Raw genomic sequence first — 12701 nt, 5'->3', positions numbered from 1 at the left:
ATTTTGTAATTTACAAAAATTTATGTAAAATAAGCTTGTTTAAAAGTGATGGGTCCTATGCAATACAATTTAATGTAAGGTGCATTGGGGTAACATCGAAATGGCAAATATCTACTAAACTAGAAGCAACAGCAACAGTAAACAATATGCCTCGGTAAGCGTTACGATAGCGTGAGTGTTGCTAAAGTATGAAGTGCTTCTGGATTTATAGATAAGGTGGTGGTACTGGTGCTCGACGCGGTCCCAGTACATGTCATCTTGAAACTTAAGTCATTGTCAATAGAGGTGATAGCGGGGTGTCATCTATAGGGCATTAGCATGTCGAGCACTAGTACCACCACCTTCTTTGCCATTTGGAAATAATCCCGCTTTCGAAGCTATCCCAATTTAGGTCCCTTATTTTAGAGTAAGGCTCTGATGAAGTAAAATAAGTGCCTAAAAGCTCATTAGTACGAGTCATGATTTCAACCGACACGCCTACCGCTCAGCTACCAGCATCGCTTCCAAATGATAACATAAACACAACCCCTTCTCAGCTCCTATGAACTGCCCTGTAGTTAAATGAAATCCGTTCTTGAACTCCATCATAAAAGCTCATCATTAAACGCGGGTTAATTACTTGGCTGTGAGCGTCTATTATATTGCTGATTACCCACTACTAGCTGATTCTGTTTGAACAATATGATATGGTTTTCAACTATTTTTTACCACGGCGATAAACAAGCGTGCAGATCGAATGATGTTAAGCAGCCACCTCTCCTCTCGCTATCACTGCCAACGTCGTCCCACAATAATCTAACAGATGGCGTTAGGGAGCTGGAACGCAATTTGGTCTAACTTACATCGCGCTTACAGAGTTCCAAATGTCAGTTGCTATATAAACTTCCGACCAAATCTCAGTGGACTTCGGTCCCTAGACATAACACCCGCCTGGAGAGAGTACTCTCTATTGCCCTCTCTCTACCTTCCTACACACCTATGGGCGCTTGCAACTCTAGTGAAGTTACACGCGCGTTGCCGACCCTACAAGCTAATAAGAATTCATCATTGGGAGCACTGGAAACCTTTGGATTCAGGATCAGGAACCAGAACAAGCTGGCTGTGGTCTTCTGTATGGTGGAGGTAGATCCCCAGTTGGGCTCCTCCAGATTCGATCGAGATGACATTTCGCTCTGCCCTACCTCTTTGTTGGTTGAAAGTAGTTTAACCCTTTACCAGGCGAAGGGATATATTCCTCCCACATATTATATCGGTTACCGTAGTCAGGTTTTAACTCCAAACCTCCTACAAAATATTTTGTCAATCCTTGAAAATAGTATTTTGTGATCTTCATTCACAACACGCTTCTAAATCGCGTAATATATCTTTGGCAGCCGTTTAAATTCACTTGAACTCTAATTTCAGTAAACTACGGAGAAATTCGAATACTTTCCTTAATTTCTATGAAACAGAAGTACATAGGTCGAACAATTTTTTGATAATTTGTAGATTTTGAGTGTTGAAAAGGTAATGTAATCGTAAACATTGCTAAATATTCATGTATTATTGTGTATGACCAGAATTAGGATGTGGGTTGACATTATCCCATGGCCTTATTAGAGTTTAACTGTGCGGGAGCTATTCTTCCCATGGCCCGGTAAATTGTCTTGTCATGTCATAAAAACTCACGTAAGTAATAAAACTGTTTTTGTGTTCAAGCTAGAGCGATTCAGTGATTGATATAATGTTTCGTAGTAGATTTGGAGTTAAACCTTGACTATGATAACCGATATAAGATGTGGGAGGAATATATCCCTTCGCCTGATCAATAATATAATAAGACAAAATCGAGTATGACAGTTAATTACTTAGACAGGCGATGGGATAACCGTAACCCACATTTTTATTTCTGGTTTAAAGGAACATCCCTGACTTTCGTAAATATATTTTTTACAAGGAGTTCAATACGGTTGTAACAGTATATACGGTACGTATGAAGACACGCTAGTTCTCAGGGGCCTGGTAAAGGGTTGAGGACATATTCAGGCCCATTTTGATACGCTCTAGAGTCATCATCAGCCAGCACCAATCAGAGTAACGTAAGCGGCTCACACTGATTGGTAATCATGAAATGCAATCAAGAGTCTCATATGGCATCTCGTAGACACAACTTAAGGTCGTACCAAAATAAGAAACCATATCAAATTGTAAAATCCGAATAGGCCTGCTAGAGATAGCATTTAATGACCAGTATTTAAATGCTAAGCTGTCGTTTCAAATGCATTTAAACTGGAATTACTTAACTGTAGTTATATTGAAACGCTCCGTTTAAATTTGTTAAGTTTTCAGTTGATTATTTGACACAACTGCCAAAATTGGCAAGAAAAGAAACCAGATTATATTATGTAATTTATTTCTGTTTATTTTATGTTTAATTTATTTTGGCTTGTTCCTTGTTATCAGCGTTCGAAGTCTCCAGCAACATGTATTGTTTCGTTTGTGTTTACGAATAAGTATTTGTATTTCTATCTCATAAATTAATTCAACTGCCATCTACTTTGTTAATTGTAAAAACTAAATAATCCTTTATAATTTAAAAGTAGATAATAAAATGAATTGACAAGGGTTTCCAAAGCCAACAAATATAGCTTTTCCTCGTTCGTACCGCTTTCCGCAGCCCCAAACCTAACCACGTCGGGCATTACTCACAGCTGATTACCATCAATATTGGAATCCAAATTTAGATCGGCAGCCAATCCAAACACTCCTTTACACTGATTGTAACTTTATATATGTCGGCGGCAGATCGTAAAATAGGGCATATCGAGATATTTCTAGGCATATCATGAAATGGCGGCGTTTCATGATCTGCCTAGGAAATCTAGGAATATCACACCCTACTTATATGATATGCCTAAACGTCGCCAGGCAAATCGTCAAATGTTGAGGTTTGAACGATATCGTTGGTAGTCGCTAGTCAGATCATGAAATGGCGGCGTTTCATGATATGCCTAGGAATATCTCAATATGCCCGATTTTACGATCTGCCGCCGACATATAGATAGAAACAAATGAAAAACGATGATAAGTTTCGTTAAAATGTAGGTACTGGGGCCTTACTATGATGTCCTTATTGCGATTCTGTTTAGGACCTAAACTGAATTGCTAAGGGACGGAGTTATGCGACTTATATAGCTCCGTCATTTAGCAATTCAGTCTAGGTCCTAAACAGAATCGCAATAAGGACATCATGGTAAGGCCCCTGTACACTGTAAGGAATAATTGATAATAAATAAATAAGCTTAAAAAATAAACTCGATACAAACTTTTATCGCCGACTGTATTTTTAATAACAAAACTTCCGTGAGACACAGACATATTAAATATAAAATACGTGAGTGACCCGTTCTTAATATATTTTTTCTACTCCCGTACTTTTATTTGTCATTTAAAGGGTCGTGCACACACCTTTAAAACCCTACCATAAGGTATTGTCAAGACAAGTCTTTAGTCTATTCCCCAAAAAAGAAATTGCGCATACACGCAGTATCTTTTTGGCGATTTTATGATACTTCGTGTAATGACCACTTAAAAAATATTGAATGAAATACAGTGTTGCCAACCTTATTTTAAATGTCATCTCTGACAAATAAGTGAACTATAGACATGTTTTTTTTAATTTCATTCAATCATTCATTATTTTTCCGCCCGTACCCTCCATTTTTGCTACTTCTTGAATTAGAGCTGGGTCGTTTCGAGTTTTCCGTGAAACGAAACGTAACAGTTTTTTTAAATCAAGTAACTGTTTTTAAAAACAGTTTCTAAAATAACTGTATTGCCTGTGTGTGTCGAACGAAACGAAACGAAATCGCATTGAAGTAATAAAACGTACAATACGCAATACACATTTCAAAAAAACCTAATTTGCATCGTCTCACAAATGTCTATTATAACTTGACCCCTAACTTCAGTACTTTATAAAGATAAATCGATAGGTCACACATAAAATGGCCCCTCAATTCGTAATGCTAGCGAGTGTTCGTTAAGCGTCGTGAATCATTTTTAATGTTGTTCAACTGACGCTACTTTCGCTACTTGCTTTAATTTTACGCATTAAAAGATTCCTTAATTTAAACCCTAATGCTTAGAAAAAAGAGCACTTATTTGTCTAACGAACATTGAAGTTTTTGAATATAATGGCCTGGTAAAAAGCGCGCCTAGCGTCTACCTGAACAAAAATCCGTTTCGTTTCGTTTTTATCTCTATCTCGCTCTTTCTTTAGCCGATGATCTATATCTGTCCCTGCTCATCGAAAAACAGTTTTTAGAGCTGCGTTTTGCTTTGCGATAGTTGCGTCCGTTATGCGCGACTATGTTATCGTACGTCGCCACCTCTTTGTCATCGTTTTTATAAAAACAGTTAGTCGTTCCTACCACAAACTGTTATTTCGTTACAGCACAACAAACTGTTTTTAAAAACACTTACGGAAAAAAACGCTCGGCTCTATCTTGAATAAAAATATTTGTTAAATTTTCAATTTTATTTCAAAGTGCTTGGTCATAGAAAAAGTATTATATGCAATGTTGTTTAACTCAGTCAAAAAATACTCGTGGCGTCTTTATTAACAATTTTCGGCTTCGCCTCAAATTGTTACGCCACTCGACTTTTTTGACCCCTCTTAAACAACGGTTGCATAAAATACTATAATATGACTGCATTTTTCTTTAAGAACTCGTCGATTTCATTTAGAGTTTTAGAGCCTTCGTGTACCATAACAGGAATCAGTGAAAAGTTTAACATGTATTTTATGTATGTAGGCCTTGATGAAAGGTCAACAAGGTCGATCTTCGCTCGCGCCGATGCATTTTTCAGATTTTTATTTAATTTGAAATTTATAACTCCGCTAGCAGACGTCTGCGCTTAGTACATAATAAATTAAGCCCTTTGTTAAATTATAATTATATTATACGTCCAGCAATTGCCTTCAGCAGAACTAGTTTTCACCAAGGCACTTTGCACTAGGTTTCACTGAAAAATGCCAGTTAAAACTAATCTTAACTAGTCAAAAAAGGGTATTTCACTAACCCCCTACTCATAAACGCGTTACAACTTAGGTACCTATGTATTTGTCAGAAAGGGATATTAAAACATAATTTAACCAAATCAGACCCGTAAAGTTTTATGAATAAGGAGGTAAGACGATACGGAGAACTCGTTTTAAATAGGGAAAACGCGTTTTTAATAAAAAACTGGTTTTACGGTAACATATAAATCAAATAACCCAAAATAGGTAGACTAATCTATGTTCCATAATCGACTATTGCTTCATCTTATGTACATCAAGATTATCAATCTTGCGGGAAAATGGGTCGGGCTCCAATCATCGGCACACAAGCGTCTACCTTCGATCTTGTATTCCCATAGCTGTCGTCAACGATCGGAACTCTATAGATAAGTTAATTATATTGTTTCACAGAGGTCATGAAATCATATTACAAGATTAAGATAAGAAATCTAAGTAGGTACTAAATAAGTACCTAGTATAAATATAAGATAGATAGAGAACATAAAAACAATCATAAATTGAAATAGATGTCATACACTAAATACAAATGACCAAAGCTAAATATTTAATATAAAATAGTACAAAATATTAAAGTTCATAAAATAATTATATTTTCCTCTAATTGGACCTATATAAGGTGCTAACAAATTAGTCACGGATATTTTAAGAGATAATACATTACATTAAAACAATTAACTTTTAACTGTAATTAAGGAACCTTTGTATATCATTTTTTTGTTTTCATTTACCGAACAAAAAAAAATTATAATTAATTTTTAAAATAATAGGTTATGTACTTGTCAAGATGTTTAACACTGTCTGCCATGTCACGTCACGTCAAGTTTAAAAAGGTTCTAGAATGTCTAAAGAGGTCTCATTTAATTATTTTATTAACAGGGTGTTTTAACGTAGCAAATTTGTTTCCTAGTTTTCTCCAAAAAAAACATAACAAAACCACTGATGTTTCATACTTAAATGTACTCCGAGAACCGAGTACTATCAGCTGTAAAAATATCCGTGACTAATTTGTTAGCACCTTATATAAGGTAATTGTAGGTACTTATTTTAATTATACATATAAAGCAGGTACACACCTATACCGAAATCGCGAAAAACAAATTTGGGTGTTTCATACAGTGTGGAAAAATAGAGTGCCACATGGATGGCAACTACCTCAAATATTGTAAATAGCACATTTTGTGTAAAGGAGACTTTCCTTTGTTTTTAAAAACAATAAATTCTGCATTTAAGGATTTAGGAAAAATCGCTTGCCTCAGTCGGGACTCGAACCGGTCAAATGTGACAAAAAATAACGTGCCGTATTTTATGATGCAGATTGAAAGGGTTACTGATAAGGTTCATTTTTCTCTAAATAACAAATACAATCAGAATAACGGAAGGCCATGAAAACTAACAATTACCTTTTAAATTTGTTTTTTGTCACATTTGACCGGTTCGAGTCCCGACTGAGGCAAGCGATTTTTCATAAATCCTTAAATGCAGAATTTATTGTTTTTAAAAACAAAGGAAAGTCTCCTTTACACAAAATGTGCTATTTACAATATTTAAGGTAGTTGCCATCCATGTGGCACTCGATTTTTCCACCCTGTATATGTATTTTGGCTGGTCCATTTTCTATGGGAGGGTAAATATTATTTTTGCCGATATAGGGGGTTGGTCCCATAGTAAAAGTTGCTCAGTATAATCCCAAAACTTTGCAGCCAACGGGAACGCAGTTATGTTTTAGCCACCGTGTGATTTGACATACAAAATGATACCTATCCTTGTTTTCATAAATATGTAATTAAAAGGTAAAAATTGTATAATTAATATTTTTAATTGACAACAGAATAATAATATAAGTAGGTGAGTGGCATATATTACGGCATTAAAATAAACCTTTATTTTATTTTATTTACATTCATTATAATTCATTTATTATCAAAATGAATTATAATTCATATTATAATTTTAATTAATTTCATTCATATTATAATTCATTTGAATTATGATTGATGAATATGATTTGAATATTGAATTATATCAAAATGAATTATAATATTGTCATTACCGTAATGTTTCTACTTTATTACCTGGCGGAAATCAGTTAAAAAAGAGGTAACATGTCCCAGTGCACATATTTTATTTTTAGTAAAGCAGTAATATCACGATATCATGTAATATTTGATATCCATGGACAAGGTTCCACCAAATTATATTACTTTGGGTCCCGGAAGGCTTGAGGGTCCCAACTCATAAAATATTAATGTCAATTGACTTCGATCGCGTTTGACACTTACTTTTAGGTCAATTCGAACGTACACTGACATCAGAATGTTATCAGAATAATGTCATTTAGTTATCGTGCGTCTCGCTCGTGCCAATACATGTATGGACAAGTACAAGCGAAATGCAGGATAACTGAAGAGGGGGCTAATTGTCCTTTTTATATTGAATTTTTACATGATTTCAACAAGATTAAACAAAAAACTCGTAAACAATAGACACTTGTGAGGGCAGACTCTAAACCAAGCAAAACCTTAAAAGGTTATGCCGGCTGTACACTCTCGGCGAGACACCCCGAGACAGGCCGAGAGCGAGTGTGTACAGACTGCTCTCGTCTTGTCTCGGTCTTCCTTGTCTCGTCTCGCCGTTCCCCGATTGCGGTCGGTTTTTTGCGGCCGAGTCAAAGGGTCTCGCTGCTCCCGCGAGGGCAGCGAGGCAGAGCTTGTACACACTCATTGTTAAAACAGAGATTTGTGTAACTACCCGACAAAAATCTATGAACAAATTGGGGGTAGACGTCAGAAATGCAAATTACCACCACACGTATATTAAATATTATCATCAATAATTCCCCGGTGTGTTTCTGTAAAGACGCGTTTGATCAGCCGTTAAAATGTGGTCCAACAAGACTGAATTGCAGTTTTTAGAACTTTACCAAATGGAACCAGTCCTATGGAACCCAAAAGATGTGAAACATAAAGAGAGGCTCTCGCCGAGCGTGTACAGCCAGTATTAAAGTAGGCTCGATAGAAAAAAATCACGAGAACATGACTATATTTAATTTAATTTAAATTGAATATCGTTACCCTTCATACCATAGCAGTATACTTTTAGTTTAAAATTGCCAGTGATATAGCCGAGGGTTTTGACTAGCGAAATTTCAATCAGATGTATTTTTGGAGTAACGAGTATGAGTTAAAACGCTAAATCCCCCGCAATCGTCAAATTTTCCATCGCAAGTTTCGCACAGCTCCATATTTTTTATTTCTTTCTAATTTCCTGGCTTTACGCGGCCTCTTAAAGGACATCATTCTGATGTCAGTGTTCGTTCGAATCGGCCTGTTTTACTCTCACCTACACGTGCCCCTTTCAGTGCGGATCAAACGACGACCTCTGTTAACGACTTTGCGTGGAAGCCATTGCCATTAAACTGTCGTTAAAATGAAACTAAAGTCGTGAGAATCAAATTTAAGTGTTAGTTCAATTCAATAGGGAATATTAGGCAAAGCTCTGCGTAGGTGGCATTAGCACATACAGTAAACAAACCTCATTGACATCATCAATGAATGACACATCATGCCTCACTACGTCACTCACATGGCCTACTGTGAAACACGACAACCGAAAGTTCGGTGTCTGCCTCTCTATCACTCTTGGTTATTCTATCGATAGAGAGGCAGATAAAGAAATTTCGATTTTCGCGTTTCGCGGTAGGCCACCTGTAAACAAACCGCCTTGGTGCATCAATGTCATAGTGAACAAAGTGAAAACTTGTCAAAAAACTGTTTAAGGCCTAGTATGTATAAGTTACTCTATGGTTTACTAAACAAATTAGTGCTGCACTCTGGCGGCAGAACATTGCAGTAATACTCCCTATTAGCGCCACTTGAACCATCCCACTAACCCGGGGTTAACCGGTTAAGCCGTTAACCCAGTGTCAAATTGTACTGGTAACCATGGTAACTCCAGATTTAACCGGTTAACCCCGGGTTAGTGAATAGTGCAAGTGGTCCTTAAAATTATATTTATTTTGGTTCCGAACCGTTCTGGACATTAAAGACTAAAACACTGTATTGGATTTATTAAATATATTAAGAACTCCGTACATGAAACAATTCGAGCGTTTTTCGACTTAAGATACGTGAGTGACCCGTTCTTAATATATTTAATATGTATGTGTCTCACGGAAGTTTTGTTATTAAAACTGTATTGGATCGACGATTAAGGGCTAATTTAGACGGCGCTCGAACTCGCATGCGTTTTAAGTTACATTGCGGACTGTGAATTACGTCCAATTCTACGCGACCAATCAAAACCCGCAATGGTATGAAACTCGCATGCGAGTTCTCGCATCGTCTAAATCGGGCTTATGGCACATACCTGGAAGCCCTCAGCCTCAGACAGCAGAAAGTAGAAGCAGCCGAACCAGTGAGCCAGGATCAGCAGGATGTGGATGAGGTTGATCACACGCCAGAAGTTGGGGTACACCGTCCGGGATTCCACGATGTAGTAGCAGCTCACTGCTCTGTATACCTGGAGATATATGAGCAATTTAACACATTCATTGCCACTAAATGCAACGGGTTACGTTCGTAGCGCGTAGCCAGGGTGACGCCGTATAGAGCGCTTAGTCGCTACGAACAGTGTACCCGACAGTCCAGTCGAGTTCTTGGCCCTGAATGTGTTAAGCATTCAGTTACCATGAATCGGAGTTACTAAGGATGGTATTCCAACTATCCAATTTCTTTGTCCAATGTGTAATGCGTCTCACATTTTGCTTAATGAGACGCAATGACTTTGGACAAAGAAATTGGATAGTTGGAATACCATCCTTAGGTATATAATTTCTTTCAGATCTATCTTGGTGCTCGCATCTGTAGGCCAAGCACATGATTGGCGTGACAGTATCTCGCGGCGAGATAGACTGCCCGTCCCTCTTTTAGTAACATATATAGTTAGAATAAGACGGGTAGTCTATCTCGCCGCGAGATACTATCGCGATATCATGTGCTAGCCGGCTGAAAGAGGGTAGATCGGAGGCCAATTCGAAAGTACATTGTACATTAGAATGATATAAGGCTATTTAATCGTAGTTATTATTCGCGAGTGTATTTCGCTCGTATTTGTCCTACTACTGACGCGAGCGAGACGCACGGAGGAATGATAACAAAAAGACATAATATAGATATCATTTTGATGCCAAAATGTAAGTAAGAATTGGCCTCAAGGTGTGCAGGTAGACCACAAACTCGCAGCATGTCAGAGTCATTTATGGTAACATTCCATTTCTGACCGCAGCTGCACTACTAGTACTGAACGCGTCGGTGTTATTGTCAATTTCAATAGTAAAATGAACGGTAGTGCAGCTGTCGTTGGAAATGGACTGTCACCTTTACTCTGTGGTGAAACTGTGTCGAAATATCGGTAATTCGTAAAAAGAAGTGTAAGTATCTGGTAAATCCGGGTTTGAACAGCCATTTATGCAGCCAATGTAGACGTTTTAAACCATTCAATGGCATAAGCCTTTTAATATATTTGTACAATGTATTTACTAAAACTAAATGAAATAAACAAAAACAAACATAATGAAACTTACTACTAAATACTTAACCTATAGGTAAAAAATTTGGCCTAAATCGCCGTCAACGGGCAGGGTGCCCAGAAGTCTGGCCGTATTTCCTCGCTGTATAGCACCATCACTTATTGAGCGAAGTCTTAAGGACTGCGAGACAGGGCCATTCGCGAAATCGTATCGATTTGTACAATACCATGGTATAATAATATACTCCGCCTGGTACTCCATTCCCGTCTTTTCTAGGTCACCTAACTGACACGGGCTTACGTCATCATGCGACAGCGCTATATGATAATATGCGATAGCGCTATATATAGCGGCCATGTTGTTGTGACGTAGCCCCGTGTCACTCTGGGAATGGAAGACCATGTTTTATTAGACTATGTACAATACCACCTACGTAAGTACTTAGTGTAAAATTCTACTTCAGCAGGTATGTATTGTTAGGTGTAATTATCATCAATTCTATACTATCATCATTTAGCAGCGACATAAGGTATGTTCACTAATGGCTGTACAAATATATCATTAGTTTTGCTCAACGTCTGTAGTTGGCAGACCAACCAGGTCTGAATAATGACCAACATTATCGTTCGAGGCAGACTAAGATTTATACGTGCCTAAGGAAATATAACATAATGTTAACACATATATATGTATGTACAGTACGTCTACCATCAGTTTTGACATTGAGATACGTAGTATAAAAACAAAGATCACACTTACATTTTCACGAATTGGTTCACTTTTGCTAAGGTAATATATCGAAATAATAAGTTAGACCTGCTGTTCAATAACACAACTAACCTCGATGTATATTTCTTGACCATAACTGTCTGAACGTAAGTAATGTAAATAAAGTATTTTATAATAATAATTATTGAACTCTCAACGCCCAATATAGCCGACGATAGCAGTTGGAGAAGGTAACTGGTCTACTGGCGCCTCGCTCGAAACCGCAGTCGCCCCAGCCTACTAGATGCCCATGTGCGAAGCCCTCGACGAATATCTTCAACCGCCTCGCGATAAAGAATAAACTACACGATTTAAAAAACTGACTTTTATTACGCGGTACAAATATAAAAATACTCCTACAACGATTAGGCGGTACAGCTTCGGATCCCTCAGGTCTTCCTTGGTTTTCTTCCTTTGGTTTTCTTCCTTTTGGTTTTTCCTTTTCGGCTGCTCCTGGTGTACTGTACGATCCGAAGCGGTTCCGTCTTACTTTTATACGAAAAATCAAGAAAGAGAGTCACCTACGATAGGGAGATAAAATCATGTCTTAATTCGCGGAATTAATCGGCCTGTGATTGGTCGCTTACGTCATACGGTCATTTTCGGGTGAATTTTCATTATCCCGCTATCGTTCTGCGACTCATATTACATACATCCGATTAATTACTGACTTAAAACTATTACAAATAGTTAACTACGTTCATTAGTTATAAAAACAAACGATAACAAGTTCACTAGTCCTTACGACTTGGCTTACAATAGATAGGAAAGCGGCCGAAATGAATACAATGGATGGTTTATGGCCCTTTTGCCGACTCGCAGGCCTTTGTCTACCTGTGACTGCCTTATGATTCTTATCTAACTAGGTGACTAGGCTAACGACCTATAATATCTACAAATATTGTTATGATGTAACTTTAACAGGTTACGAATTAATTAATGAAACGTGTATGTTTCTAAGTGAAAATTACGCTGTATCGGAGCGCTGAGCTCGAATTTGGCCGACCAATGAGAAGCGGTCATTCTGTCCCTTTCATAATGAGACTTCCTTGTCTTGATCCGCCTTTCTTTGGTTAACCAATGACAGAGCCTACATTATTTTACTAAGTTTATAGTGATTACTTGGGAATTGGGAAATAGGTTTAACCATGTTTTTTCCTAACTTACTGGGTGACCTAAAACTTATTACGAACCTACGAGTTAAATAACGGATATTTTGAATACTTATGACTACTGACAATCTAATCGCGGTTTTCCCTACCTATCAAATAAATCTTTATTGAGAATACAGTCTTAATCGAATTTGATCTTAATCTAACTTATAATTATCCGCGTCTTGTC

The 12701-nt window shown here is 37.4% G+C and overlaps 1 protein-coding gene and 1 long non-coding RNA gene across 2 annotated transcripts in view; one reads left to right on the top strand and one right to left on the bottom strand.

The window, feature by feature from the left end:
* LOC134800041 (uncharacterized) overlaps window positions 1–12701 on the bottom strand; it is a 222198-nt gene that overhangs the window by 31537 nt on the left and 177960 nt on the right. Inside the window, exon 8 of the mRNA XM_063772487.1 lies at window positions 9431–9583. Coding sequence (XP_063628557.1) covers window positions 9431–9583 — 153 coding nt within the window. The remainder of the gene's footprint in view (window positions 1–9430; window positions 9584–12701) is intronic.
* Window positions 1–12701, top strand: part of LOC134800123 (uncharacterized) — a 202404-nt gene that overhangs the window by 143317 nt on the left and 46386 nt on the right. The window lies entirely within an intron of this gene.

Source organism: Cydia splendana, chromosome 19 (assembly GCF_910591565.1).
Source record: "Cydia splendana chromosome 19, ilCydSple1.2, whole genome shotgun sequence".
Lineage (NCBI taxonomy): Eukaryota > Metazoa > Arthropoda > Insecta > Lepidoptera > Tortricidae > Cydia > Cydia splendana.
Note: the sequence above shows the minus strand (reverse complement) of the source record. Positions and strands in the feature narration are given on the sequence as shown.